At 44.2% G+C, this 27,582-nt stretch overlaps 1 protein-coding gene across 2 annotated transcripts; it reads left to right on the top strand.

Annotated features, from left to right (window-relative positions):
* The first annotated feature begins 2,562 nt into the window (after nt 1-2,562).
* Nucleotides 2,563-26,578, top strand: ZNF18 (zinc finger protein 18). 2 transcript variants are annotated; one of them, XM_041772825.1, is made up of 8 exons: nt 2,563-2,616; nt 3,216-3,311; nt 11,557-12,061; nt 13,482-13,671; nt 14,110-14,201; nt 19,902-19,986; nt 20,547-20,654; nt 25,285-26,578. In XM_041772825.1, the coding sequence occupies exons 3-8, from the start codon at nt 11,672-11,674 to the stop codon at nt 26,061-26,063; spliced, it is 1,644 nt and encodes a 547-aa protein (XP_041628759.1). In that variant the 5' UTR covers nt 2,563-2,616; nt 3,216-3,311; nt 11,557-11,671; the 3' UTR covers nt 26,064-26,578. The 2 variants fall into 2 exon arrangements, with proteins under 2 accessions (XP_041628759.1, XP_041628760.1); XM_041772826.1 differs by lacking the exon at nt 2,563-2,616 and adding an exon at nt 2,831-2,969.
* Nucleotides 26,579-27,582: the final 1,004 nt, after the last annotated feature.

The following is a 27,582-nucleotide window of genomic DNA, read 5'->3' as shown; positions in this document are numbered from 1 at the left end:
TATCCTCAACCTTTGCTCCTTCAGTTCAGCTCTGGGTTCTGTGTTGTTTTATCAGTTGTCTTATCAGGTAACTCTTCCCTGATTGTTCTATTAAATTATATTCCATTCCTAACATTGTACATGTCCTCTCACATTGATTTAATTTTCTCCACAACACTTGCCATTATCCAACATGTTTATTATTACTTGTGTATCTAATTGTCCAACTCTTTCACAAAACAGAAGTCTTCCGAGAGCAGGAACGCTATTTTTTTAGTTCACTGTTGGATAGCCAGGTGTTGGAATAGTGCTGGGCACAGGAGGCATCTGAAAAATATTTGCTGAATGAGCGAGTGAATAAATTAATGGAAATAGATTATATTTTTCCATAATTTCCTAAACTGAGGTAGATATCTCCCAACTTTTAATATATTTCATTGTTCGGTCTGTTCAGAAAGAAGGGACATTTCATGCTTCACCTCAAGTTGTCAGTTTATTTTTATTTTTTAAAAGATTTTTAAAATTTATTCATTAGAGAGAGAGAGATAGAGAATATGAGTAGGGGGGAGGGTCAGAGGGAGAGGGAGAAGCAGACTCCCCACAGAGCAAGGAGCCTGATTCTGCACTTGATCTCAGGATTCTGGGATCATTCCCTGATCTGAAGTCAGACGCTGAATGGACTAAGTCACCCAGGTGCCCCTTAGGTTGCCAGTTTATAAAGAAATTGTTAAAGTACTGAGCGTCACTTCAATGTCAGGAGCCATCTATCAGCATTAGAGTTTTTACTCTGAGTTTCATGGGTTCTGAGGGTGGGCTTCAGAGCTCTGGGAACTCCCTGAATTGGTGTGGAAAATGTCATAGATGTGTATGGGCATTTCCTTGGGCAAGGATTTATAGCTTCCACCAGATTCACAAACTATCCAAGGCCCAAGGAAAGGTTTTGAATTTGAATTACTGTTATCTTCCTTGGGTACTGAACAGCTAAAAGCTTCAATGTTGAAGATAAGAGCACATCATCTCTTTCCAAATCAGCTTATCTCTTGACTTTCCTAAAAGTAATGCCCTTTGTGTCAGAAGAAAGAGCCACCAAGGTATCTCTTTAAATTATTCCTGATAGGGGCACCTGGTGGCTCCGTGGTTGAGCATCTGCCTTTGGCTCAGGGTGTGATCCTGGGATTCTGAGATCGAGTCCTACATTGGGCTCCCTGCAGGGAGCCTGCTTCTCCCTCTGCCTATGTCTCTGCCTCTCTGTGTCTTTCATGATTACATAAAAAAATAAATAAAAAATAAAATATTCCTGATAAATCGCCACCCTGCTGTTCAGGAACTCATAAAGTAGCATTGTTGACAAGTCAACTTTAGATAAATTTCCACTTGGGTTAAGCTGAAATAGTTTTCACATGCTGGGTCTTGTTCAGGCCCTGGGACCTAGAAGAACACGTTAAATCCCTTTTCCACTGGTTAGTATTTCAGATCTGTAAAGATCTCATGATTCACACCTCCTCCTTCTTCCAAAGCCTTATTTCTTCAGAGGAGGTGTCTCCACTTCCTCTACATGATGTGAGCCAGGGCAGCTCTTGTTTCTGAGCGCTTCCCCAGTTTGCCAATCACCCAAGACTGAGCACACATATGATACACAGTAGGAGTCCCATCTCCCAGATTTGGATTTGATACTTGTATCAGTGCTGCTGAGTATCAAAATGACAGCTGTGTCCACGTGCAGGATGGATGTGAAAAAGAGACAGAGGTGGAGAATGGGGGTGGGGTGGGGGTGGTGTCTGAGAGATGAGGCAAAATCATAGCACTTCCAGACTTCTGATGACTTCAGGAGGGGAGGGAGGATGATGACATTCTTGTCCAAGTAGAGCCTGGTGAAGGCAGGAGGAGGGAGACAGACGAAGGCAAAGTTGGGAAGACAGGTTAGCTAGTACCTCGCTGAATTCCAACATAGGGAAGTGGGAAGAAAGCGCCCAGGAAACGCAGAGTTGGTGTGAGTTAGAGCTGCAGGACAGCGGGAGACTGGGGAAGCCTGGGTGGCTCAGGTCGTGACCCCGGGGTCCTGGGATCAGTCTCGCAGGGAGCCTGCTTCTCCCTCTGCCTGTGTTTCTCACGAATAAATAAATAAAATCTTAAAAAAAAGAGAGAGAGATGGAGGAAATGAAATGCAGCAGGGAGCCCAAAGGTAGGGGAGGGAGGGGAGGGGGGATGGAAGGGCAGCCAGCGAGACCCCCCTGCCTAAGCACCTGCCGCACCTGCGGGGTCGCAAAGGCGTGGGGCCCGCACAGCGCCTGCGACGGACCAGGGAATTATCCTGGTGGATCGTCGCAGCGCCTGGCCCAGTGCCTGGCCCAGAGGAGGGCCTCGCTAGCCCACCGCTCGGGGGCGGGCGGAGGAGCCAGCGCACCAGGCTGGAACCAACGACCCGAGGGCCGGCTGCGGGGACCAGGAGCCCGCGAGAGGGGCGGGGCGACGCGAGAGGGGCGGGGCGGAGCGACGCGAGCGGCCAATCGGAGCCCGCGCCCCAGCGCCGGCCCCGCCCCGCCGCCCGCCGCCGACGCCGCCGACGCCGCCGACGCCGCGGGCGCGCGCAGCTCCCCCCTCCCGGAAGTGCCTCCGGAGCCGGCGCCGCGGGCCGAGGTGAGCGCGCCCGGGCTGGACGGGTCTGGCTGCGGCCGCCCGGGGTCGAGCTTGGCGGGGCCCGCGTTTGCTCGGGGCTCGGCCGGCCCCCGGGGAGCGGCGGCGGGGCTGGAGGACGCGCCACCCACGGTCTCCGGGGACGCGGGGACGCGGCGGGTGCGGAGGAGGGGCAGCGGGGCCCCTGCAGCCCCTCGACCCGGCTCCGCGGCCCGGAGCCTGTGGACCCCGCCGGACTCCCCGGGCACGCACGCCCCTGGACCCGCCCCGAAGCCGGCCGCGTCCTCCGCCTTCCGCGAAACGCTGGGACAGAGGAGGCCCTCCGTGGGCCGATGCGCGGAGCGTCTCTCCCCGGGGTGCGCGGGTGGAGGATGCCCGGGTGGGGAGCGCTGCCCCGGCCTCCGGGGCGCACAGGGCCGCGAGCGGAGCGCCCCACCTCGGCGTGTGCGACGGCCCACGGGCCCGCCCCCCAAGCCCCCCAAAGTTGGCAGCTCGCCTTCCCGGAGCGCAGGCCTCGCTTGGAGCAACCTGGGTTCTCGCGCGGCCGCCCCTTGTGAGCCAGGGAGCCTCCTAATGGGTCCACGATGATGCTTGCCTTGCAGGGGCATCGTGAGGACTAGAAATGGCATGAGCAGGGCCTAATATGGAGCTGATACGCAGTGCTGGAGAAGTAACTACTCGGACGCTCCTTGGAGACGGTAAGGCAGGAGTGTCTTCGGGGGCGGGGCTGCTGCGACGCGGTTTTGCAGGAGCAGGGAGCGATTTGGGGGCTGCGGTCTGCAACAAGGAGTGGAGAATTCTAGCGGGGGGGGGCCGGGGGCCGGGCGGGAGGGGGCAGTGGATGGAAATTGACATCACGGGTAGAGGGAAGAACCCTGAACCCACTGGACTGGGGTTTGTTTTTTTTTTTTTTTTCCCTCTGAAGGCAGGCCTGGGTGAGAAAGCATTTGATCAGATATCCGGGCTGGTCAGATACCATGGTTGCTGTAGCATTTGGCCAGCTAATCAGAGGTGACGGACTTTCCCTAAACTGGACTCAGTCAGCCAAGATTCTTGCTAAAACGGGACTAGAAGGGCCAAAAGGCCAGGCCTCTGTGGGAGCCTGGCTAAAGTTTGCTTAAGGAAAGAGTGTTTGTCAGTAGTATGTACACAACAAAGAGCTACTCGTATGCATATGTATAGTAAGTATGCTTACCTACTGTGCATGTGAAGTTCACTCTCGTTTGTTATAGTTTTATTTTTTTAAGATTTTTAATTAAATATTTTATTTATTTATTTGAGAGAGAGAAAGATAGCGAGAGGGAGAAAGCATGAGCAGGGGGAAGAGGAAGAAGCAGGCTCCCTGCTGAGCAGGGATCCTGCCTAGGGAGCCCAACTCAGGGCTCCATCCCACGACCCTGGGATCACAACGTGGGCCAAAGGCAGATGCCTCACCGACTAAGTCACCCAGGTGCCCCTATTTGCTATAGTTTTATTTTTTAAGTTTTTTTTTTTTTTTTTAAGATTTTATTTATTTATCCATGAGAGACACAGAGAGAGAGGCAGAGACACAGGCAGAGTTGGAGAAGCAGGCTCCATGCAGGGAGCCCGACGTGGGACTCAATCCTGGGACCCCGGGATCATGCCCTGAGCCAAAGGCAGATGCTCAACCACTGAGCCACCCGGGTGTCCCTATCACAGTTTTAATCACAACTACACGTTGGGGATCACTTGAAATGTTTTTTTCATAGTAGGAGTAGATACTCATGAAATCATGGACTCTAAACTATACCCTCTGTAAAGTAATTTGGGAATAATTGAGATATTTTATTTTGAAGATTTTACTCATTAATTCATGAGAATATTCAGAATATTCATATATTTTGTTCTGTTTTTCTGAAGAACTCTGGTTAATACATGGGGTCTTGCTTTATTTATTTATTTATTTATTTATTTATTTATTATTTTAAAAAGATTTTATTTATTCATGAGAGGCACACACACACACACAGAGAGAGAGAGAGAGGCAGAGACATAGGCAGAGATAGAAGCAGGCTCCATGCAAAGAGCCCAACATGGGACTCGATCCTGGGACTCCAGGATCATGCCCTGGGCCAAAGGCAGGCGCCAAACTGCTGAGCCACCCAGGGATCCCCTTGGTACGTTTTTCTTAGCATTTTGTTTGGGTGGAATTACTGAAAGCAGATTTAAGTATTTTATATGATTTTTAATTTTCCCTAAATGTTACCTGAACTGCTCTCTTAGTTCAGGAAGCAAAAACATTTGAGTAAGTCTACCCATCTGTCTCCTGCTATCTGAAATCTTTCTACTTGTTATTCGAAACTCAGGAAAATTGATTTAGATAATGAAAGATTTTTATTTATTTTAAATTTATTAATTTTTATTTACTTATCTTAAAGCATGAGGGAGAAAGGGAGAGGGAGAGGGGGAGAGAACCCCAAGCAGACCTTGTGCTAAGCGCATAAAGCCAAAAGCAGGACCTGGTCCTAGGACTCCGAAATCACCACCTAAGCTGAAACCAAGAGTTGGCTGCCTAACCGACTTCACCACCCAGGCACCTTATTTTAAAATTTTTTTAAAGTAGACTCTGTGCCCGGCAACTCAGGGTTTGAACTCACAATCCTGAGATCAGGAGTAGGACACTTGGGGCACCCAGTGGTTCAGTCAGTTAAATGTGTACCTTGGGCTCAGGTCATGATCTGAGGGTCCTGGGATTGAGCCCCACGTGGGGCTCACTGCTAGTGGGGAGTCTGCTTCTCCCTCTCCCTCTATCCCTCCTCCCGTTCATTTTCTCTCCCTCTCTCTCAAATAAATACATAAAAATCTTTTTTTAATAAATAAAAATCTTAAAAAAAAAAGAGTAGGACACTTGACTGAGTCCCCCAGGTGTCCCTTGTTCAATTTTTTAACAAATTTATTCAAAACTACATTTTTTTCTCTAGAGCTTTAGTGATCACCTATAAATTTTGATAATGTGTTTTCACTATTAATATGAAAACATTTTAATTTTGTGGTGCCTGGGTGGCTCAGTTGGTTAAGTGTCTGCCTTCTGCTCAGGTCGGGATCCTGGGATCTAGCCCCACATCTGGCTCCCTGCTCAGTGGGGAGTCTGCTTCTCCCTCTACTCCTCCGTCTCCCCCTGCCACTCTCTTGCTTGTGCTCTCTGTCAAATAAATAAATAAAATCTTTTAAAAAAAGGCAAATAAAACATTTTAATGTCCACTATGATTTTTTCTTTGGCCGTAGGTTGTATTAGTTATTTAATACATGTATTGGCATCTAGATGTCTTACTGGTTTCTAATTTCATTGCACTGTGGTCAGAGCATACATTATTTGGGATTCTAGTCTTTTGAAATTTATTTATGCATATGATCTTCTCTGGTGAATGTTTCATATGACCTTGAAATGAATGTGTATTCTGTGGTTGTTGTCTGAATGTCTGTTAGATTGAGTTGGTTTATAGTGTTCAGATTTTCTGTAGCCTTACTGATTTTGTTTGTTTGTTTGTTTTGGTCTTCTCATTGTATCAACTATGAGGATTTGTCCCTTTAGACCTGATACTAGGTGTATATACTTTTGGGGTTTTGTGTTCTAAATGATTGGCCCCATTTATCATAATGAAATGTTCCTTTTTCTTTTTTTCTTGAAGTTTCTTGCCTAGATACTAATAAAACCATACCAGGTTTTGTATGCTTGCTGTTTGCATAGGATGTCTTTTCCCCATTGTTTTGTTTCTAAACTATCTGCATCTTTATGTATTAAATATCTCTTGTAGACACCGTAAGGTTGGGCCATTTCTAAATCTGGCAATCTTTATTTTATAATTCAGTGTTTAATAATCCATTTACATTTAATGTGATTACTGATATGATTATTAGTCTTTCACATTGTCTTTTTTGGTGTAGTCCCAGTGGCTTATTTTTGCTTTTATTTCCTTTGCCTGAGAAGATATATCTATAAACATGTTGCTAAGGGTGTCCAAGAGTTTGCTGTCTGTGTTTTCCTTTAGGAGTTTTATGGTTTTGGGTCTCACATTTAGGTCTTTAATCTATTTTCAGCTAAATGTTGAGCATGGTATGAGAAAGTGGTCCAGTTTCATTCTTTTGTATGTAGCTGTCCAGTTTTCTTAGCACCATTTACTGAAAAGACCGTCTTTTCCCCATGGTATATTCTTGCCTCTTTTGTGTAGATGAATTAACCACATAGATGTGGGTTTATTTTTAGGCTCTCTATTGTGTTCCATTGATCCGTATGTCTGTTTTCATGTCAATACCATACAGGTGTTTTTTTTTTTTTTTTTTTAAGATTTTATTTATTCATTCATGAGAGACACAGAGAAAGAGGCAGAGACACAGGCAGAGAGAGAAGCAGGCTTCCCTGCAAGGAGCCAGACGTGGGACTTGATCCCGGGCCCTGAGATCACACCCTGAGCTGAAGGCAGATGCTAAATCGCTGAGCCACCAGGCATCCTAGTACCATACTGTTTTAATTGCTATAACTTTGTAGTAGATCTTAAAATCCTGGGACAGAGATATCTCTAGTCTCAAGATTGGCTCAATCTCAAAGATTGGCTTTGGTCATTTGTTGTCTTTTGTGGGTCCATGCACATTTTAGAATTATTTTAGTTGAAAAAAAATTTTAAAAAAATAAAAAAATAATTATTTTAGTTGGGTGGAAGTTACTGTTATTATTTCCATAGGGATTACGTTGAATGTGTAGTTTGCTTTGGGTAGTATGGGCTTTTCAAACATATTCTTTCAGTCCATGAGCATGATATGGCTTTCCATTTGTGTTGTCTTCAGTTTCTTTCAAAAATGTCTTCTAGGGATCCCTGGGTGGCGCAGCGGTTTAGTGCCTGCCTTTGACCCAGGGCGCGATCCTGGAGACCCAGGATCGAATCCCACGTCGGGCTCCGACCCAGGATCGAATCCCACGTCGGGCTCCCGGTGCATGGAGCCTGCTTCTCCCTCTGCCTGTGTCTCTGCCTCTCTCTCTCTCTCTCTCTGTGTGACTATCATAAATAAATTTAAAAAAAAAATTAAAAAACAAAACAAAAATGTCTTCTAGTTTTCAGAGTATAGGTCTTTCACCCCCTTGGTTAAATTTATTCCTAGGTATTTTATTCTTTTACACGCAATTGTAAATGGGATTATTTTCTTAATTTCTCTTTCTGTTATTTCATTATTAGTGTATAGAAACACAACAGTTTTCTATATGTTAATTTTGTATCCTGCAATCTTATTGAACTCATTTAACAGTCCTAATCATTTTTTTGATGGAGACTTTAGGGTTTTCTGTGTATACTGTTATGTCATCTGCGAATAGTGACAGTTTTACTTCTTCCTTACCAGTCTGAATGCTGTTTATTTCTTTTTCTTGTCTGGTGAGTACAGCTAAGGCTTCTAGTACTATATTGAATAAAAGTGGTGAATGGACATCCTTGTCTTATTCCTGATCTTAAAGGAAAAGCTATCAGTTTTTCTCCACTGAGTATGATGTTAGATTCAGGGTTTTCATATATGGCCTTTTAAAAAAAAAAAAAATGTGTGTTCCCTCTAAGTCTGCTTTGTTGAGAATTTTTATCATGAATGGATGCATTCTGTTGGATGCTTTTTCTGCATCTATTGAGATGATTATATGGGGTTTTTTCCTTGTTAAATGTGATGTGTTACATTGTTTTATGAGTTGAGGTGAATGATTTTTTTAATATATTGTTGAATTTGGTTTGCGAATATCTTGTTGAGGATTTTTGCATCAATGTTTATCAGAGATAATGGCCTGTAGTTTTCTTTTTTTGTGTCTCTGTGATTTTAGTATTAGGATAGTGCTGGTATTGTAGAATCTTGAAAGTTTTCCTCCCTCTTCCATGTTTCGGAATAGTTTGAAAAGAATAGTTATCAACTCTTTTTTAAATGTTTGCTAAAATTTGCCTGTGAAGCCATTTGATACTGGACTTTTGTTTGTTGGGAGTGTTTTGATTACTAATTTCATTACTAGTAATTGGTTCATTCAAATTTTCTATTTTTGAATCAGCTTTGAAAGGTTGTATGTTTCTAGGAATTTATCCATTTTTTCCCCCTAGGTTGTCTAGTTTGTTGGTATATAATTGTTCATAATATTCTTTTGTAATCTTTTGTGTTTCTGTGATTTGAGTTGTTACTTTTCTTCTTTCATTTCTGATTTTATTTGTTTGAGTTGCCTCTCTGTCTCTTTTTAATGAATCTGGTTAAAGGTTTATCAATTTTTAAAAAAGATTTATTTATTTTAGAAAGCACATGGGTACAAGTGGGGGAAGGACAGAGGGAGAGAATCTCCAGCAGACTCCCCCTGAGTATGGAGCCCAATGCAGGGCTGGAGCTCAGGGCCCTTTAGACCTTGACCTGAGTTGAAACCAAGAGTTGGGCATGTAGCTGATTGAGCCACCCAGGCACCCTAAGGTTTATCAGTTTTGTTGATTTTTTTTCAAAGGACCAACTCCTAGTTTCATTGATCTGTACTATCGTTTTTTTTTTTTAGTTTCCATTTCATTTCTTTCCTTTTTTTTTTTTTTAACATTCCATTTATTTATTTATTCATGAGAGAGACAGAGAGGCAGAGACACAGGCAGAGGGAGAAGCAGGCTCCCTGCAGAGAGCCTGATGTGGGACTTGATTCCAGGACCCCTGGGTCATGCCCTGAGCGGAAGGCAGATGCTCAACTGCTGAGCCACCCAGGTGTCCCTCCATTTCATTTATTTCTGCTCTAATCTTTACTATTTCCTTCTACTGGTTTTGGGTTTTGTTCTTTTTCTAGCTCCTTTAGGTAAGGTTAGGTTGTTTAGTTGAGATTTTTGTTTTTTAAGTAGGACTGTATTGCTCTAACTTCCTTCTTAAGAACTGCTTTTCTACATCCCAAAGATTTGGATCCATTGTATTATTTTCATTTGTCTCCATGTATTTATTTCCTCTCTGATTTATATATTTTTAAAGATATTTATGTATGTATGTATGTATGTGTGTATGTATGTATGTATGTATGTATTTATTTATTTATTTATGAGAGACCCACAGAGAGAGGCAGAGACACAGGCAGAGGGAGAAGCAGGTTTCATATGCAGGGAGCCTGATGTGGGACTCTATCCTGGGACGGGGATCATGCCCTGAGCTGAAGGCAGATGCTCAACCGCTGAGCCACCCAAGCGTCCCTCCTCTTTGATTTCTTGATTGACCTATTCGTTGTTTAATATCATGTTGTGGAATCATTAATCCAGATTTCCACATCCAGTAAAAACATCTTTCAATATCCAATAGGACATTGTGGATGGCACATCGTAGATGCTAAGATTCTGTTCTCTTTCTCTGAAGAGTATTGAGTTTTGTTCTAGCAGGTAATTGAGTTACTGACACATCATCTTTGACTGGAATTAGCTTGGTTTTATACCTTGTTAGGACAGATCTCTAGAAAGCCTGAAGTGTATCCTGAGGCCTTCTAACTTGATCACACTAGACCAATAGGCTGGGTTTCCTCTGTCCATCTTGTTGAGGCTTGGCTTTAGGCTCTCTTAGGGCAGGTTTAGAGTAGGTCTTACTCTAGGGTGTGGTCTTTACTCCTGACATGTGGCCTTTCTGGTATCTCAGGATGCTTTGTGTATTAGTGAGGTCTCCTTTCTCAATGGTCAAAAAGTCCAATATTTCTCATCTCTGATTAGCATTTTGTATTTCTTTTGCTCTTAACCCTGTAGCAAGTGTGCTTTTGCATAGTTTCACCCTGCCCATGTGCGGTCCAGCCCTGGGCTTACAGGGAAACCCCACACAGACTTTCCATTTTGCTTGAAACATTTTTTTTTTAAGATTTTTTTTTTTTTTTTTTTTAATGAGAGATAGGGAGAGGCAGAGACACAGGCAGAGGGAGAAGCAGGCTCCCTGTGGAGAGCCTGATATGGGACTTGATCCCAGGACCCCAAGGTCACGCCCTGAGCCAAAGGCAGATGCTCAACCACTCTCTCTCTGTGTCTCTCATGAATAAATAAAATCTTAAAAAAAAAGTTAATTAGAAATAGTACATGTATGATAGCACAATAAACATTTCTAAATACTAACTTTGTCATTTAATATTTCTTTTCACTTAGTTACTGTCTTCTAAATTTTTATACCAGTCACCATAAAATAGTGCTCACTTAGTTCAAGGCCATAGGAATGTTTCTGAGGTAGTCACTCTTTGTTCTAAGTCTTCTTTAAGCCGAGGGTTGAAACTTTCAGTTGTGACAAGTTTTTCCTAAATTCCCAAATAGTCCAGTTTTCTTTTTTAAATCTTTTAAAAAAGATTTTATTTATTTGAAACAGGGAGGGCGCACAAGCAGGGGGAGCAACAGAGAGAGAGGGAGAAGCAGGCTCGCCACTGAGCAGGGATCCAGATACAGGACTCAATCCCAGGACCCTGAGATCATGACCTGAGCTGAAGGCAGACACTTAACCAACTGAGCCACCCAGGTGCTCTCCAAATAGTCCAGTTTTCCATGTGGCACTCAAAAGAGGTTACCTAGAAATTTCATTACATCTTTTGGGGAAAAATTAATTTATTCTCTTTAACCTCCTATTTATTATGGAAGCATCAGATTATTTCAACGTTAGCTTTTCTATGATATCTTTGTTCAGCTTTACTTTCTAGTCTATAGACTTCCATATGCAGGTAAGGAAGTGTTGTGCAGAAGAGCCATTTGCTTGTAAGCCAGTTAGTGAAAATGCTTCCACTGATGCATTTTATTTTTCTACTTGGTTGCGTGTTTGAAGAACGAGAGAGAAAGAGAGAGAGAGAGAGAGAGAGTGTTGTAAAGCGGTTAGCGTGAGGATGCCGGTTTAGATAGAGTATGAGCTATTTGCATGGTGGCTTCAAGTTTATGATCTTTCTCAGGTGGGTCATGTGCATTTATTCTTACTGATAATGTGCCCCTCTCCTCTCTCCAGCACTGGCTTTCATTCCTTCTCTAATGTACCTGTGAGAACCTCACTGAAGACTTGGTCCTCCCCAGAGACAACTCCATCCCGGAAACACTTCACCAAGAAGGACTTGCCAAGCCGGATGATGCCTGTCGAGCTGGGGCAGGACTTGCTCCTGCTGCCGCCACTGGCAAAGGCAGAGGACTCCCCATTCTCTGGACCAGATGCCACTCCTCGAGGGGAGCTCTCTAACCCCGAGACTGCACGCCAGCTCTTCAGGCAGTTTCGTTACCAGGTGATGTCTGGGCCCCACGAGACTCTGCGACAACTTCGGAAACTCTGTTTTCAGTGGCTGCAGCCAGAGGTTCACACAAAGGAGCAGATCCTAGAGATCCTCATGTTGGAGCAGTTCCTGACCATCTTGCCCGGGGAGATCCAGATGTGGGTGCGGAAACAGTGTCCAGGCAGCGGAGAGGAGGCGGTGACCCTTGTGGAGAGCTTGAGGGGAGACCCCCGGAGACTGTGGCAATGGGTAAGTGGAGGGTATAACTGCCAGTGGTGCGCAGGGCTCCTCTGGGGTCTTACCAGGTGGGCTGTCTTTTTTCCTGACTTCTTCATGCGTGTGATTTTCCACACTAACAGTCGATTCTCCAATTTACCAATACCAGTTAGGTGTCTTAAAGTTCATTTCAAATCTGACACTGATATTCTGGGGTCGGCAGACCCAGTAGGATAAGGGTCAGCCACACAAGACTGCTCCCATTTCAGTCACACAGGCCAGGTGTGCTTTTTTTTTTTTTTTTTAATTTTTATTTATTTATGATAGGCACACAGTGAGAGAGAGAGAGAGGCAGAGACATAGGCAGAGGGAGAGAAGCAGGCTCCATGCACCGGGAGCCCGACGTGGGATTCGATCCCGGGTCTCCAGGATCGCGCCCTGGGCCAAAGGCAGGCGCCAAACCACTGCGCCACCCAGGGATCCCCCAGGTGTGCTTAAAACTGACTGGCTGTACATTTGGAGGTTCCCACCACCCCCTCCTCAGGTTTGTTAATTTACTAGAATGGCTCATAGAACTTGAAGCAAAAACCACTTATACTTACTGGTTTATGAAGAAGGGCATGTTTCAGGAACAGTCAAAAGGAGGACATAGGGATGGCATAGGACTTTCATGGCATGTCGGCGCACACCATCCTCCCAGCACTTGTGTGTGGTCACCTACTCAGAAGCTCTCCGAACCCCATACTTGAAGGGATTTTATGGAGGTTTCATTACTTAGGCATGCTAGATCAACCATTGGCCATCGGTGATTGAAAATCTCCAGCTCTTCTCTCTTCCTCAGAGGTTGAGGGTTGGGGCTGCATGTTCAGTCCTCTGATGACCTGAATGGTTCCTCTGATGACCAGCCTCTCTCCTGAACTGTCTGGGGCCCACTGAGTGTCACCCTCGTAGCCTAAACTCAGGTGTAGTTGAAGGGGGCTCACTATGAATAATGGAAGTTGTCCTGTCACTCCTGTCCCTGAGGCAATTCCAGGAACCTGGGACAAAGACCAAATACCTGTTTCTTATTATACCACATCAGTATATCCACATAGCTCACTGAGTTCTAAGACTCTCTGACTTAATGCTTTCTCATCATTGCAGATAGAAGATAAAGTCTCTTATCCATTCCATCTTTATACTAACATGTTTAAGAAGTTTGAATTTTAATTGACAGAGATTATCCTGTAGAAACACATGATTAATGGCATGTTCGGGGCCTCCCAGGCCTGATTCAGGCCTCAGCCGTTCTACATCTCTTAGGATGTTTTCCTCACAGGTTCCTGCTGGTTTTCTATTTCCCTGCTCCATGTCCCTAAGGACTACCTTCTTGTATGTTATGGAGCATTAGCTTTGTTTCTTTTAGAGCTCCTCAGTCTGAATCTTTCTGTAATTCGTCATATGTGGTCTCTAGATCAGCATCCAGGTTCTAGGACAGGAAATCTTATCAGAGAAGATGGAATCTGCAAGCTGCCATGTGGGGGGAATGGAGCGCCATCTTGAAGTGATGCCTCCAGAGCTGGGACTTCATGACTCGACCTGCAGGCCTCTGGAGCCACCAGGCCATACTGTGAAAGAGGAGTGTGACGTGGAACAAGAATTAGGTGAGGGCCAGTTACTTGTCATGTGCCGTACTCTCTCGGGGAATTTTGGGGACTGTGGTTTGTAGGCCTAAGAGTGAGTTGAAAATGACACACTGCTCAGATGACAGTATCTCTGGAAAGTTTGGAAACAGGGTGGACCTACTGAATCCCTCTGATGTGGAGATTCAGTCTGTGAATCTCCTTTATGACTGGGCCAGACCAATTGAATTTTGGTTTTGAGGCAGGGGAAAGAAGGGAGGAGGAAAATACGGACAAGACTATTTGGAAGGTTGGGGGGGAGTTGGAATTTGTTAGAGAGGTAGGTAAATACGAGTCTTGACATCATGGATGGTGGGACAGGCATCAGGTCAGTTCTCATTTGTGACGATTTTCATCTGTACCCTCTGGGGGTGGTTTACAATGACTTCTAAAGTCTTCAAACTCTGTTCTTCACTTCAGTGATGGCTGCTGCCCCGCCTCCTGCCCCACCCGAGGAAAGGCTCATCAGAGACCAGGACTTCGGAGCCTCCTTTCTCCAAGCAGCATCTCCGGTGAGCTGACTTCCCACCCTGCCTCTCTCACCCCAGACCTGGCTGGAGGGTGTTGGTAGTTGGGAGGGTGGAAGGGGTGCGTCCTTAGAAGCAGAATAGAGGGCAGCCCAGGTGGCTCAGCGATTTAGAGCTGCCTTCAGCCTAGGGCCTGATCCTGGAGACTGGGGATCGAGTCCCATGTCAGGCTCCCTGCAGGGAGCCTGCTTCTCCCTCTGCCTGTGTCTCTGCCTTTCTCTCTGTATGTCTGTCATGAATAAATAAATAAAATCTTAAAAAAAAAAAAAAAGAGTAGAGAGGAACAGCCTTGCAGGGACAAGAACAGTACCCACAGAATGAACCCTGAGTCTTGCAATATCCCCTGGGGCAGAATGTTGAGTAATCATCTCGATGAGGGATCTGGGTCCTGGAAGAAGTGCCCTCTTGTTTCTCCTTTTCCTGTTCTTCGGGTTATGCTGAGAAAAGGCTCTGTTTCATTTCCTGGTCTAGGCCTCGCCCATAGGAGTCCATCTGAGCTTTTGAATGGTTCTGTCTAATGTGGGGCAGGTGGCCTCCCCCAGCCACCTAATTCCACCATTATGGAAGCCTAGTAGACAAACAGTAAACTACACATATTTCGAGTGTACAATTTGGTAACTCTCTGACACAGACACACACGTGTGAAACCACAGCCACAGTCAGGATGATAAAGATACTTGTTATGCCCAATGGTTTCCTTTTGCCCTTTTGTGGTCCCTCACTCCTTCCCCGATCTTGAGATCCTGAGGCCATCACAAGTTGCTTTCTTTTACATTTGTTAGTTTGCATTTTCCAGAATCTTATGTAACACAGAATCATGCCATCTCCGCTCTTACCTTTGTTCTTCTGCATGTATTGTATTTTTCTTGCTTTTCACATTTTTTTAGTGGTTTTTAACCGTTGGACTATGATGGACCTTGGAGCATTTTCTTCATGTTTCTTGCTTGGGATTCTTTGGGATTTTTGGATCTGTGGGTATATGGTTTCCAACAGATTTGGGAAATTTTGGCCAGTATTTCTCTGACAGTTTTCTGTCTCCCTTCCTTCTCCTCTTCTTTGTGGACTTTGAGAATAACATCTCCACGGGCTGTATATAATGATAACGTGCAGATATATGTTAGCTCTCTTGAGGTTGTCTCAGTCTTTCCTACACTTTCTTGAACATGTAGGGTATGGCTGTACCATCTGTATTAATGTCCTTGTCTACTCATCTATCACCTGTATAATTTCTGAATCAGTTTTGATGGTTTGATCTCATTTTGAGATGTTTTCCTGCTACTTTTTATGTATGTCCAGCAACCTTTGATTGGATCTTGGACTTTGTGAATTTTACCTTGTTGGGTGCTGGGTATTTTGACATTCCTATAAATGTTGTTGGGCTTCGCTCTGGCATATGGTTGAGTTACTTGGACATAGTTTGTGTTATGGCACCAGAGAAGCCTTTAGTCTGGGTGAATTTCTCCCACTACTGAGGCAATACCCTTGTGTGTTTTCTACCTGTTGCTGCTTGATGTACAAGGGTTTCTACTCTGGCTGGTGGAAAATAACTGTTTTTAGCACTATGCAAGCTCTATTTCCTCTGCTTCTTTTGTGGGATATTTCTCAGACTTGTGGGGGACCCTCTGCACATCTCTGGAGCTCTCTCTCTGTTCAGAAGACTCTGGTCTTCTGCCCTGTTAACTATAACTGCCTTCACCTCCCCAAACTCTGAGCTCCTTCTGCCAGCTTAAGGGGGAAGGGGCTGCCTGACTCCACCTGGCTCCCCTGCTTGTGCTTCTTGGGGTGCTCTCTCCAGGCAGCAAGTTTGTGGGCAGTGGCAGGGCTCACCTCATTTGTTTCCTCACTTTGAGGGATCTCTGTTCTGTTCTGCCTCTCAGGTGATGACTGCAAACCATTGTGTCATGTATTTTGTCCTATTTTTCAGTTGCTTGAGGCGAGAAGGTAAATCTGGTCTCTGTTACTCCCATATTTTCTGTAAACAAGTTTGGAACAGGTTTATTTTGAACATGTAGTTAACAGTTTTGAAAAGTTGCGTTTGATTAAAAATAAAGTTTTTCTGGAATGAACCTGTATACCTTGAGCACAGCATGTTTCAAACCTTTGGGGAAGCCTTCTTGGGACTTGCCTCCTGAGGTACTTTAGAGTGAAGGTAAAGGGAGGGAAGCCAGTAAATAGGTGGTATTTGATGTGATGCTCAAGCCAGGTCTGAGCCTCAGCTTCCCAGGCAGAGAAGGGTAGGAACCAGGATACTGACTTTACAGTTTGCCCTGAGGAGAGGGACAGGCGTGTCCAGGAGAGGCACAGATCTTTTTAATGACTCAAAGGTACCTGTCTTCCTACTTTCCAGATACCTGGAAACCAAACTGTTAGGTAGGGAGTTTTGTAGTCAAAGGATTTGGGTATTCTGTGAAATATTTCAAGCAGACATGGAGGCTTATTGTTGCTTCTGTAGAAAGTACAGAGTATCCATATGAAAGGCATATACAATTTACGAACAGAGTATCCATATGAAAGGCATATACAGTTTATGAACTGTGTTTTAACTAGGAGAATTAAGCATTGACTATACATAACATTTACTGTGACTTGCTCTGGGTACTGTGCGTGTGTTTCCCTATATTGCACAGACAACTGATTAATAGCCACTCAATCCAAACAAAGGTCATTCCTATCCAATCCCAGTATCCCTGCTCTGAACTGTAACAAAAGCAGTTTGCATCAGAAGGACCATGATATTTAATGGATGCTTTGTTAATTGAAGGTGATATTGAAATAGATGTAATCATGTCCTCTGATCTCTTTTATAGGTTAGGAGCCTCGTGAATAATGCCAGAATAATGAAGTAGCATCCCTACACAGTGCTTCTTCATTGTTAGAACCCATGACTGAGTTAGAGCCTCACCAAGATTCGGGGACATATTTACTCACATTCCTGTGTTTTCAACCTGGAGAGGAACAGTGCAAACTTGGGCAAGTCAGTTGTGCAGTGTTTCACAGACCCACAAGGTGGTGCTGTCTTCACACAAAATCCAGATTGCTTTTTCATTAAATTCTATACTTCTGGGGATCCCTGGGTGGCGCAGCGGTTTGGCGCCTGCCTTTGGCCCAGGGCGCGATCCTGGAGACCCGGGATCGAATCCCACATCAGGCTCCCAGTGCATGGAGCCTGCTTCTCCCTCTGCCTGTGTCTCTGCCTCTCTCTCTCTCTCTGTGACTATCATAAATAAATAAAAAAATTAAAAAAAAAAATTCTATACTTCTGTCCTTCCAGAATAGGAACTGAGATTTTTTTCCCCCTTTCTTAATATAAAAATGAGAAAAAGGCAAGATGGATGCAGTTGTGTCATGTGTAGATGTTTATTCATGAACCCCTAGCTTCTTGGCAGGCAGTTCCTTGAGTGAGGTGGCTTCATGTGGAAGTATGCTGTTTAGAGCCCTCCAGAAGCATTTTTTCAGAGTTTTGAATGAGCTGATAGTGGCCCTTGGGGATTTTGGTAGCTGCACTCTTGGTTGACTTGTACCGTCCTTGGGAGCTCCTATTCTGGTGCCTACAGAACTGGCCGTGTGTCCAGCAGGCCAGGCAGCCGAGCAGTCACTGTGCTGGGCATGCCTGTTACTCTCTGCGGTGCGGTCCATGTTGTCTGATCAAAAAGACTGAGGGATCCCGTATTCAGCAGTGTTTGCTCAAACTGGTTATTTTCAGAAGGTTGTTAAAAATCACTTCACTCACAGATTAACAAAATAAGCTCACAACTCAAGGAATTTCTTTAACAATCAAAAGTTCTAAATTAAAATTCAAATTAAAAGTGTAGTTATAGTTAATACTTAAGTATATGGTGAAATCTATTTAAGTCACTTTTCACATTTTTTTTTTTTTTAAAGATTTTACTTACTTTATAGCGAGAGAGAAAGAGCTAGAGCATGAGCGGGGTGGGGAGAAGAGGGACAAAGAATCTCAACCAGACTTTCTGCAGAGCACAGAACCCTATGTGGGACCTGATCTCACACCTTGAGATCATGGCCTGAGCTGAAATCAACAGTTGGATGCTTAACTGATTGAGACACCCAGGCATCCCTGCTTTTCACATTTTTATCCTAAAAAAAAAAAATCCAAGCAATCTAGCTTTTAAAAATTTTTGCTTAGTATTTGCTCATTGCAGACTTTTTGGTATCTTTATTCTTTCTCAGGTCTTTCTGCTTCCCTTTGATGTGCAGTGGGGCAGGCTTGATTTAGGATGGAGAATGGTTTCCCTGAGTGTACCATGTGTCAGAAGAGGATCTTATTCTCTTCTTAGTTTTGCTCCTCATAGCTGTCTATTCATAATAATAATAATGGATGGCTATTGACTTTGAGGTTCCTAAAAGTGCACAGAACCCCTTAATTCCCACTGCAAACCCCTTGGTGGGGAGTCTAGGAGACCTGTAGACCACTTGTAAGATAATAATAGTAATAAATATCACTTTCTGAGGAGTTATTTGCCAAGGGCTTTATTTCCCCCAAACAACATATCTGGTGCTTACTCTGTCTTGAGCATCGCCCTGGGGACTGAGAAAGTACAGTGGAGTGCTATGAAAACAAGTGACGCATTATGTGTTCGGTTTTGAGTTTTGTACTATGATCAGGTGAGGATGGAGACTCAGGTTACATAACTTACTTAAGATCACACAGGTAGCAGTGGCAAGGCTGGGACCTGAAATCCTGTGTGTCTGACTCCAAGGGCTGGGCTATTTATTAATTACACTGCTGCACAGACTGAGTCTAGTCAGCACCTCAGGAGAAAGATCGGGATTTGAATTCACTGGAGGAGACTCCAGTTAGGCAGTGTTCCTAGTTTCCTAGGAAAAGAAGGGCATGTTTTGTGGATAATTGAGGCATACCTTGCTCCAGAGAACCCATTGATTTTCTATTCAGTGGGAGGAAAAGTGGGCTAATGTTAGACCTTAAACTCAGAACTGTTGGGGGATTTCCAAATGTGCATGGGGGCAGCATCTGCTCTGAGCCCACTGATCTGTGTCAGACAATGCAGCTAGCTTCCCTGTGGGTTCTTCCCACCTTTTTGCTGATTTGCATTTGCATTTTCAACAAATTCCCTTTTAATTTTTTTTCTCTCTTGAATTTCCAGATTTTAATGAGATATTGGGACTATCAGGCTCCTACCATTCAATGATCTCTATTATAAGCACTGAGTTTAAAAAAAAAAAGAAGACAGTGTAGAAAAGGCCTCTGTGTCCTTCACTCTTAAATATGTGCAAATGAAAATAATCCAGAACTTAAACCTAAATGTTTTCTAATGAGGGCAAGAAATAGTGATGAGGAGGCTGTAGCTTTCCCCTTGGCCTCTTCTGGTGAGCCACCTCCCAAGATTCCTTAGATTGTTGTCTTTTTTTAAAGATTTTTATTTATTTGAGAGCAAGCAAGTGAGAGCACAACCAGTAGGGAGGGACAGAGGAAGAAGCAGACGCCCTGCTGAGCAGGGAGCCCATGTGGACTCAATCCTAGGACCCTGAGATCATGATCTGAGCCGAATGCAGATACTTAACTGGCTGAGCCACCCAGGTACCCTTCCTTAGATCTTCTGATGACCAGGCTTCTAGGGCACATTACTGTTTTGCTCCACTTCCCTCTAGGTGGGGAAGGCTGGCTCACAAACCTGTAGTGGAGTGATGGTTTTGTGTGCTTTCTAGGAGCAGTGGAGGCACCTGGATTCCACTCAGAAGGAGCAGTACTGGGATCTCATGCTGGAGACCTATGGGAAAATGGTCTCAGGAGGTGAGGGCGTGCATTTGTCTGATGTCTGTCTAATTTACATTAAACATTTCCTGTGTCCCTCTAGAGGTAGCTGCTCCACTTGAAGTTCCCTGGATGAAGGGGAGGGCATTGGGCATGTTTAGTGAGAGCTTCCTTGTATTGGAAGGATTCCGTGTGCCTCAAACTGTTAATGGGTGCATTCCATGTGGTAACTCCCTAAATCTACAAGGTATATGATGGTTTTCCCGTGTTGGAGATGATCAAAGTGAGTGTCAGGTCAAACCATGTGCTCACTGTTACGTAGCTTGTAAGTGCTGAGTTATGACAACTCAATGTGGCCGACTGAGTCCATGCTCTGGGCCGCTAACCTGCGCTGTCTCAGCCAACCTTTGGGGGGACTCATTCAAGAGCCTTGCACCAGCCTGCCAGGTGGTGTGGAAGGCAGACACCTCTTAACATAAGTGTTTTGAGGGATCTCCAGATCCTTCATATTTCCCTGTCACAGTCAAGTTGCACCTTTGAAAGACACAGGTTGGTCCCCAGTTCTCCCCATTCATCTTCCTATTCTCTCTCTGTGCTAGGCATTTCCAGTTCCAAGTCTGATCTGACTAATTCCGCAGAGTATGGGGAAGAACTGGCAGGATTGCACCTTCATGTCAGCGAGAAGATCCCAAGACCCACCCTCATAGGTGAGCGATCTTTCATTGGGCCTGAGCCGTTTCTGACCTCCTGTCATTGAATTGGAGGTGGCAGGGGATGTACTAGGAACTGAGGTCTGTGCCCTTGTCTGTGATTGGCCGTGATCTGGTTGGTCCAGTGAGAATGCTGAGGTTGAGTCTCCTCACGTCTGGTGTGGGGCCATTGATTCATACTAAGTCATCGTGGAACACAGACCACACATTGGACCTGCTGCCTGCAGTCTTGTGTGCCATGACAGCTTGCTTTCTCAGAGCGAGTTAAGGTTAGGATAGATTGATACCAATCCAGGTATGAGTTGAACAAAAAGGTGATGTGAAAAAGTTACTGCCCTTCCTGACTCTTGTGTTTTTCTTCTTTCTTTATTCCGGTAGGAGTGAAATGAAGATTAAGACAAAACAAACATGTTTAAAAAAGAAAAACATGTTTAATTAATCTCTAAGCACCTAACATGCACTAGATAGCAGCGGTGATAAACACTTCCTATAAACCCTGTATTTTAAGATCCTAGAGGAAGAAATGTGTGACTTTGTTCTATTGTAACATAGCAATCACCCTTTGTTTGCGGCACTCTGTTTAAAACATTGCAGTTACATAACACCTACCTGTCGTGCATACCTGCACACTCCATCCCACAACACACCTTTCTCCGTAGACAAAAGATCCTAGAATTAGAAGAAGAAAAGGACCAGGGATGACAATTTTATGACAAGTCATTCTTTCTCTCCAGTGGGATCAAATTAATTATGTTCCTTTGCTGATATGCTATAGAGACAGCAAGCATCAAATGAAACAGACGATTTTTAATTCTAACCGATGTGTTTATTGTACTACTATTTCACAAGGATTCCTTTGGAGCAATATTTTTCAAACTGCGTTTCATGACCAGTGTATTGTGAAATCCTCTTCTAGGTTGCAACCAGCATTTAAAAAATTGCAATGATAAGACTGAATAGAAAATGCCAGAATGCAGATAGACACTATCAGATGTCAGGATAGGTAGCATTTCAGGAAATTTTTGTTCCAAATATGTGTGTATGTTCTGTATTTCAGTATAAACATATTTCTTACAGTAGGTGGCAGACAAAAAAAGTTTGAAAACACTGCTTTAGTGGTTGTTGCAGTAGGATTTTTGTTTTACTAGATTTTCTTTTCCAGAGCAGTTACAGGTTCATAGGGAAATTGAGTGGAAGGTACAGAGATTTCCCATATGCTCCTCTGCAGTGGGATTTCATTTGTGATATATAGTTCACATATCCCTACTCATTCTTTTTTTTTCCCCCTCCTCCTTCAATCCACCTGCCAGCATGGTCCCATTAGATCTTACCCTGAAAGAGACTGCGGAGAGTCTATAAAGCTAGCCTGCTTTCATAGAGCAAAGAAATGCTACTCTTGGTTCTTGAAAGAGAGGATATATGGGAAGAGAGGCCAGGGAAGTAGGCATGTCCAGGCTGGACTGGAAGGGAGTATGTGAGGAACCCTGTGGAAAGTTGATGCCAGAGCCAGGGGTACAGGGATGCGCCCTAGACTCCTGGGGGAACAAGTAACAGGACCAGAAAGGACTGGTCCTGTCTTAAAAACACAACAAGTTAGTGATGCCTGGGTGGCTTGGCCATTTGGCGCCTGCCTTCCGCCCAAAGCGTGGTCCTGGAGTCCTGGGATCGAGTCCCAGGATGGAGTCCCGCATCGGGCTCCCTGCATGGAGCCTGCTTCTCTGTCTCTGCTTCTCTCTCTGTCTCTCATGAATAAATAAATAAAATCTTAAAAAAAAAAAAAAAAGACGCAACAGTTAGCTGGCCTGCCAGACCTGGACTCATATCAAGGGGGCAAAAGCATCAGGAGAGCACATGTATGCTGTTTGTTTGGCCATATGGAAGACTAGCTCATAGTTAAAGCAGGTCAGCAGGGGAATAAACCTCAAGAAGCCACATACTCACTGCTGATCAAAAGTCTAAGGGATTAATAAAAAAAAATAAATTGGAGGAAATGAATCATTATTACTTGTCTGGAAGAATACTGCAAGAATACAAGAGTCTTGGAAGAATGTTTCATCAGCATTAGATCTGTAAATGTTGAGAGTCTTACTTGAGTCTAGCTGGTTCAGTCAGTGGAACATGCCACCCAATCTCTGGGTCCTGAGTTCAAGCCCCATGTTGGGCATGGAGCCTGGGTTAAAAAAAAAAGAATCTGTCATTTTAGAAAGTCAAAGTCAGGGATCCCTGGGTGGCTCAGTAGTTTAGTGCCTGCCTTTGGCCTAGGGCGTGATCCTGGAGTCCTGGGATCATGTCTCACATCGGGCTCCCTGCATGGAGCCTGCTTCTCCCTCTGCCTGTGTCTCTGCCTCTCTTTGTGTGTCTCATGAATAAATAAATAAAATCTTAAAAAAAAAAAAGAAAGTCAAAGTCATTAAAATGATGGGATACTGATATAAAAATAGGCCCACAGACGGATGGAACACAAAAGGGAGTCTCAGAAGAGATGCTGGTCTATATGAGGGTTTAGCATGTGATGGAGGAAGAGGCAGCGCAGGCCCATGCATGGGAGGAGGGTTCTTCACAGAGCAGTGCTCTTAAGGAATCAGTTTAAATTTGATGAAAAAGATATGAAATATGAAAATCATAATAAGCAAGGGAGTGAATATTTGACCCTCATCTGGGGTGGGGAAGATTTTATCAGTATAAAAGCCACAGATATGGAAACGACGAATACCCACCATTTACTTCAATGTGGATGGAACTGGAGGGTATTATGCTGAGTGAAGTAAGTCAATTGGAGAAGGACAAATATTATATGGTCTCATTCATATGGGGAATATAAAAAATAATGAAAGGGACTATAGGGGAAAGGAGAGAAAATGAGTGGGAAATATCAGAGAGGGAGACAAAACATGAGAGACTCCTAACTCTGGGAAACGAACAAGGGGTGGTGGAAGGGAAGGTGGGCGGGGGGGGGGGGGGGGGGATGGGGTGACTGGGTGACAGGCACTGAGGAGGGGAACTTGACAGGATGAACACTGGGTGTTATACTCTATGTTAGCAAATCGAACTCCAATAAAAAATATACAAAAAAAAAAAAAAAGCCACAGAAGAAAACTGTTAAGGAAAAGATCATAATAGACTGGAGTATTTTTAAAAATACCTGCCCCCATGACTTACATTTATACATAAATAACCCCAAGCAAAATTAAGGTACCTAAACTGGTGAAAAACATTGTTTATTAACATGTTGGGTAAATGATTATTTTTCTTAATATAGAGTTAGTACAGGTTAATAAGAAAAAATGACTTTCCCAATAAAAAAATGGACAGCAGTCTTAGGAAAAATAGCTCATAAATGTGAAAAAAAATGCATCCTTTATTAACTAAGGAATTAATCCCTTTCTAACAGTGAAAAACTATTTCTTTTCACTGCTCTCAATGGCCAATATTTTAGAAATATTCAGGACTTAAGTATGGAACAGTCTGCTTCGCTCAGCCCAGGTGCTCACTCCAGGGGATGGCATGGTCCTTCTGGAGATGGATTCACCATTCAGCATCACGAACCTCAGAAACAGCATTCAGGCCAGGTGACAGGGTAGCAACACTTCAAGGAACCTGGAGTGGTCAGAAATGTGGGCCAACATGTACGAAGAAAAATCGCAGCATTATCTATAGTAACAAAAACACAACATACAACTTCAGTTTCCACAGTAGGAGAATTCCTTCAGTAAATCGTATGCTTAGTATTTTATGTTTATGGTGACATCTCCATGATGGGACCATTATTCAGCTTTAAAATGATATTTATAAAGACTTCTCCAAAGACAACAGTGCCTTTGTCATTTGAGAGGAATGTGTTGTAAGACTCTGTGAATTAACAAGTCAAGATCTCCCTCATTAGCAGATTCCTGGGGTCTCTAGCAGATAATTTGAAGACCTTAGATCTGTGGGAAGAAAGTAATTTATAAAAGTTGGAAACAAATTCAGCCACCAAAATAAAAGCCTTTACTATTTGTATCATGTAGTGGTAATAACCAAAAACTTACATTATGAGAAGAACGACATTTTAACTGTTAACTCGAGTTAGTGAGGCACAGGTGGATGGATGCTGCATTCAGGCCCAGGCCAAGGGTCCACTTCAATGCGACAGCCTCGCTGTGCATTAAAGCCACAGTAAAGTGACATTGTAATGCATTTCCTAAGTTTTATGTTACCTGTAAATGGGAGAATCCATGTGGAATTCATAAATCTGGCCATTTACAATTTAAATGCCACAAAGCCAAGTGTGGAACTGTGTAGACAGTATGGTATCAATTATGTAAAGAAAAAATAAAACATTCACATACATACATATGTATAGGTTGAACAGACACTGTAGGAGAAGTATAATCATGGTTGCCACCTCTGAGTGGTTTGATTGAGGTTGATTTGGTTTTCTTTCTGTTTTTCTCTCCAAATTGTTTTTAGTGATCAAACTTAATGTTTTATGTATAAGCAGAAAAAAAATGAATCATTTTTCAAAGTAACACCCTTATATAATAACACTTGTTTTTCTTGGGCCTCAAATACACACTGCTGGGGGCGCCTGGCTGGCTCAATTGGTGGAGTGTGCACATTGAACAATTTCAAATCTTCTTTCTTCCAGGAGACAGGCAGGAGAATGACAAAGAGAACCTGAATTTGGAAAATTGTAGGGGCCAGGAAACTTCCGACGTCTCCTGCCAAGTGTCAGGAGAGGCACCTTCGCAGGCTTCCTTGAGTGGCCTCCTCAGTGAGGATGAACCGAGATGCTTTGGAGAAGGGGACAGTCTCCCCGAGGCTCTGGAAAATCTTCAAGGTGAGGGGCCAGTGGGCCAGCTCTCGCCTCAAGGAAGGAATTCTGGGAAACAGCATTTGGCCAATCCCCATCCAGAAGAACTGTCCCTGTTGTGGCTGGAGGAGAAGAGAGAGGCCTCTCCGAAAGGGCAGCCAAGAGCCCCCATGGCCCAGAAACTCCCCACCTGCAGGGAGTGTGGAAAAACGTTTTACAGGAATTCTCAGCTTGTTTTTCACCAAAGAACTCACACCGGAGAGACGTACTTTCAGTGCCCCACCTGCAAAAAAGCCTTTCTGCGGAGTTCAGACTTTGTGAAGCATCAGAGGATCCACACAGGAGAGAAGCCTTGTAAATGTGATTACTGTGGGAAAGGCTTTAGTGACTTCTCAGGATTGCGTCATCATGAGAAGATCCACACGGGGGAGAAACCCTATAAATGTCCCATCTGTGAGAAGAGTTTTATTCAGAGATCAAACTTTAATCGGCATCAGAGAGTTCACACAGGAGAGAAACCATATAAATGTTCCCGCTGCGGGAAGAGTTTCAGCTGGAGCTCGAGCCTTGATAAACATCAAAGATCACATTTAGGAAAGAAGCCCTTTCCGTAGGCAGGCTCCCATAGCCCAGTTCTGGCCCTGGGCTGTTTAAAAATACTTTGTGCCATCTGGAGAAATTGCATCTCTTAAAGACCAGCCCTGTTCTCTCTCTCTCTCTCTCTCTCTCTTTTTCATGGATTAGAGAATTATCTGAACACGGCTTTGGACTGGAAGGACATGTTGGCCTCTGGGTTGGCTTTTGTGTTGGTTTAATTTCTTCTGCATTAGGAGAAAGAACAATCTTCATCTTTCAGCTCCTCTCTTGTTTTGAACCCCTTGGGGAGAAAAACATATCACTTGGAGTTCCTGTTTTACAAGTGCTGTCTGGGGAGTGTTTAACTGGATCAGCTACAGTTGCTGCTCTTGGGAGGGGCCTCAGGTCAGCACTTTGGGGGTGGGGGTCCTAGAGCAGGTCTCCTGTTACAGTAGGGGCAGTGGACAGGGCCAGAGAGCTTGCACGTGTTGTCAGACGGGTGCAAAATTAACTTCAAATGTCCCTCGTTTTATAAATAAACTTCTTAAAGTCGCTCCTTATTTGTGTCTATAGCGTCACTGTGTTTTAACTGTAACTCAGAGTGCATTTTCCCATAGAAGACTAAATGGTGGTTGAGCTCCTTCCTGATCATCACGTACTCACCAAGTTTATCACTCAGTTGAAGAGTCAGGAAATTGCTAACCTGGTGTCCAGGTGTGAGAGCTTGGTTAGTGCTGGGCATTCTTTCAGGTAAGTGTGTCATCCCTGGTGTCTTTCTTTTTGTGTGTGTGAGGGGATTAATTTATTTGAAAGAGAGTGTGAGAGAGAGAGCGGGGGGGGGGGGGGGGGGGGGGGGGGGGGGGGGGGAGGGGCAGAGGGAGAAGCAGGCTCCCTTCCCACCTGAACAAGGAACCAGATGAGGGACCAGGACCCCTGGGTCGGGCCTGAGCCGAAGGCAGGCGCTTCACCAACTGAGCCACCCAGGCGTCCCTAACATGATCTTCATTATCTCATTTTGTCAGTAGATATTAGGAAGCGGTCAGTAGTATTGACCTACTTTCAGTTGTGTCAGGTGTGACATGTACCTAACCTGCCCACCTGTCCTTTCTTGAAAATCACATGCCCCACAGTGTCCTGCTTTCAGAGTGGTTTCCACCTTCTTCTGTCTTGTCTGCCATTTTATTTTATTTTATTTTATTTTATTTTATTTTATTTTATTTTATTTTATTTTATTTTATTTTATTTTATTTTTTTATTTATTTATTTGAGAGAGGGAATGAGCAGGAGAAGTTGGAGACTGAGCACAGAGCCCAGTGCGGGACTCGATCCCAGGACCCCGAAATCATGACCGGAGCTCAAGGCAGACGCTTCACTCACTGAGCCACCCAGACATCCTTCTTGCCCACTCTTATTTTGCTCTTCTGAGGACCAGGAAGGATGAGGCTCATGAGGGCAGAGCTGTGTCCCTGCAAACAGATTAATATGTAGGCATGGAACTGCAGGTTGTTGGCAAACCATGGCAAGTATGTTACAGACTGATGAGAGACAAAAGTCAGG

Source organism: Vulpes lagopus, chromosome 10 (genome assembly GCF_018345385.1).
Source record: "Vulpes lagopus strain Blue_001 chromosome 10, ASM1834538v1, whole genome shotgun sequence".
Classification (NCBI taxonomy): domain Eukaryota; kingdom Metazoa; phylum Chordata; class Mammalia; order Carnivora; family Canidae; genus Vulpes; species Vulpes lagopus.
This window is presented reverse-complemented; position numbering and strand designations above follow the sequence as displayed.

Coding starts and splice junctions, on each gene's coding strand:
- ZNF18 (XM_041772825.1), top strand. CDS start 11,672: ATGATGCCTGTCGAGCTGGGGCAGGACTTGCTCCTGCTGCCGCCACTG. Junction 13,672..14,109: donor TGACGTGGAACAAGAATTAG/GTGAGGGCCAGT, acceptor TCTTCACTTCAG/TGATGGCTGCTGCCCCGCCT. Junction 14,202..19,901: donor TTCTCCAAGCAGCATCTCCG/GTGAGCTGACTT, acceptor TGTGCTTTCTAG/GAGCAGTGGAGGCACCTGGA.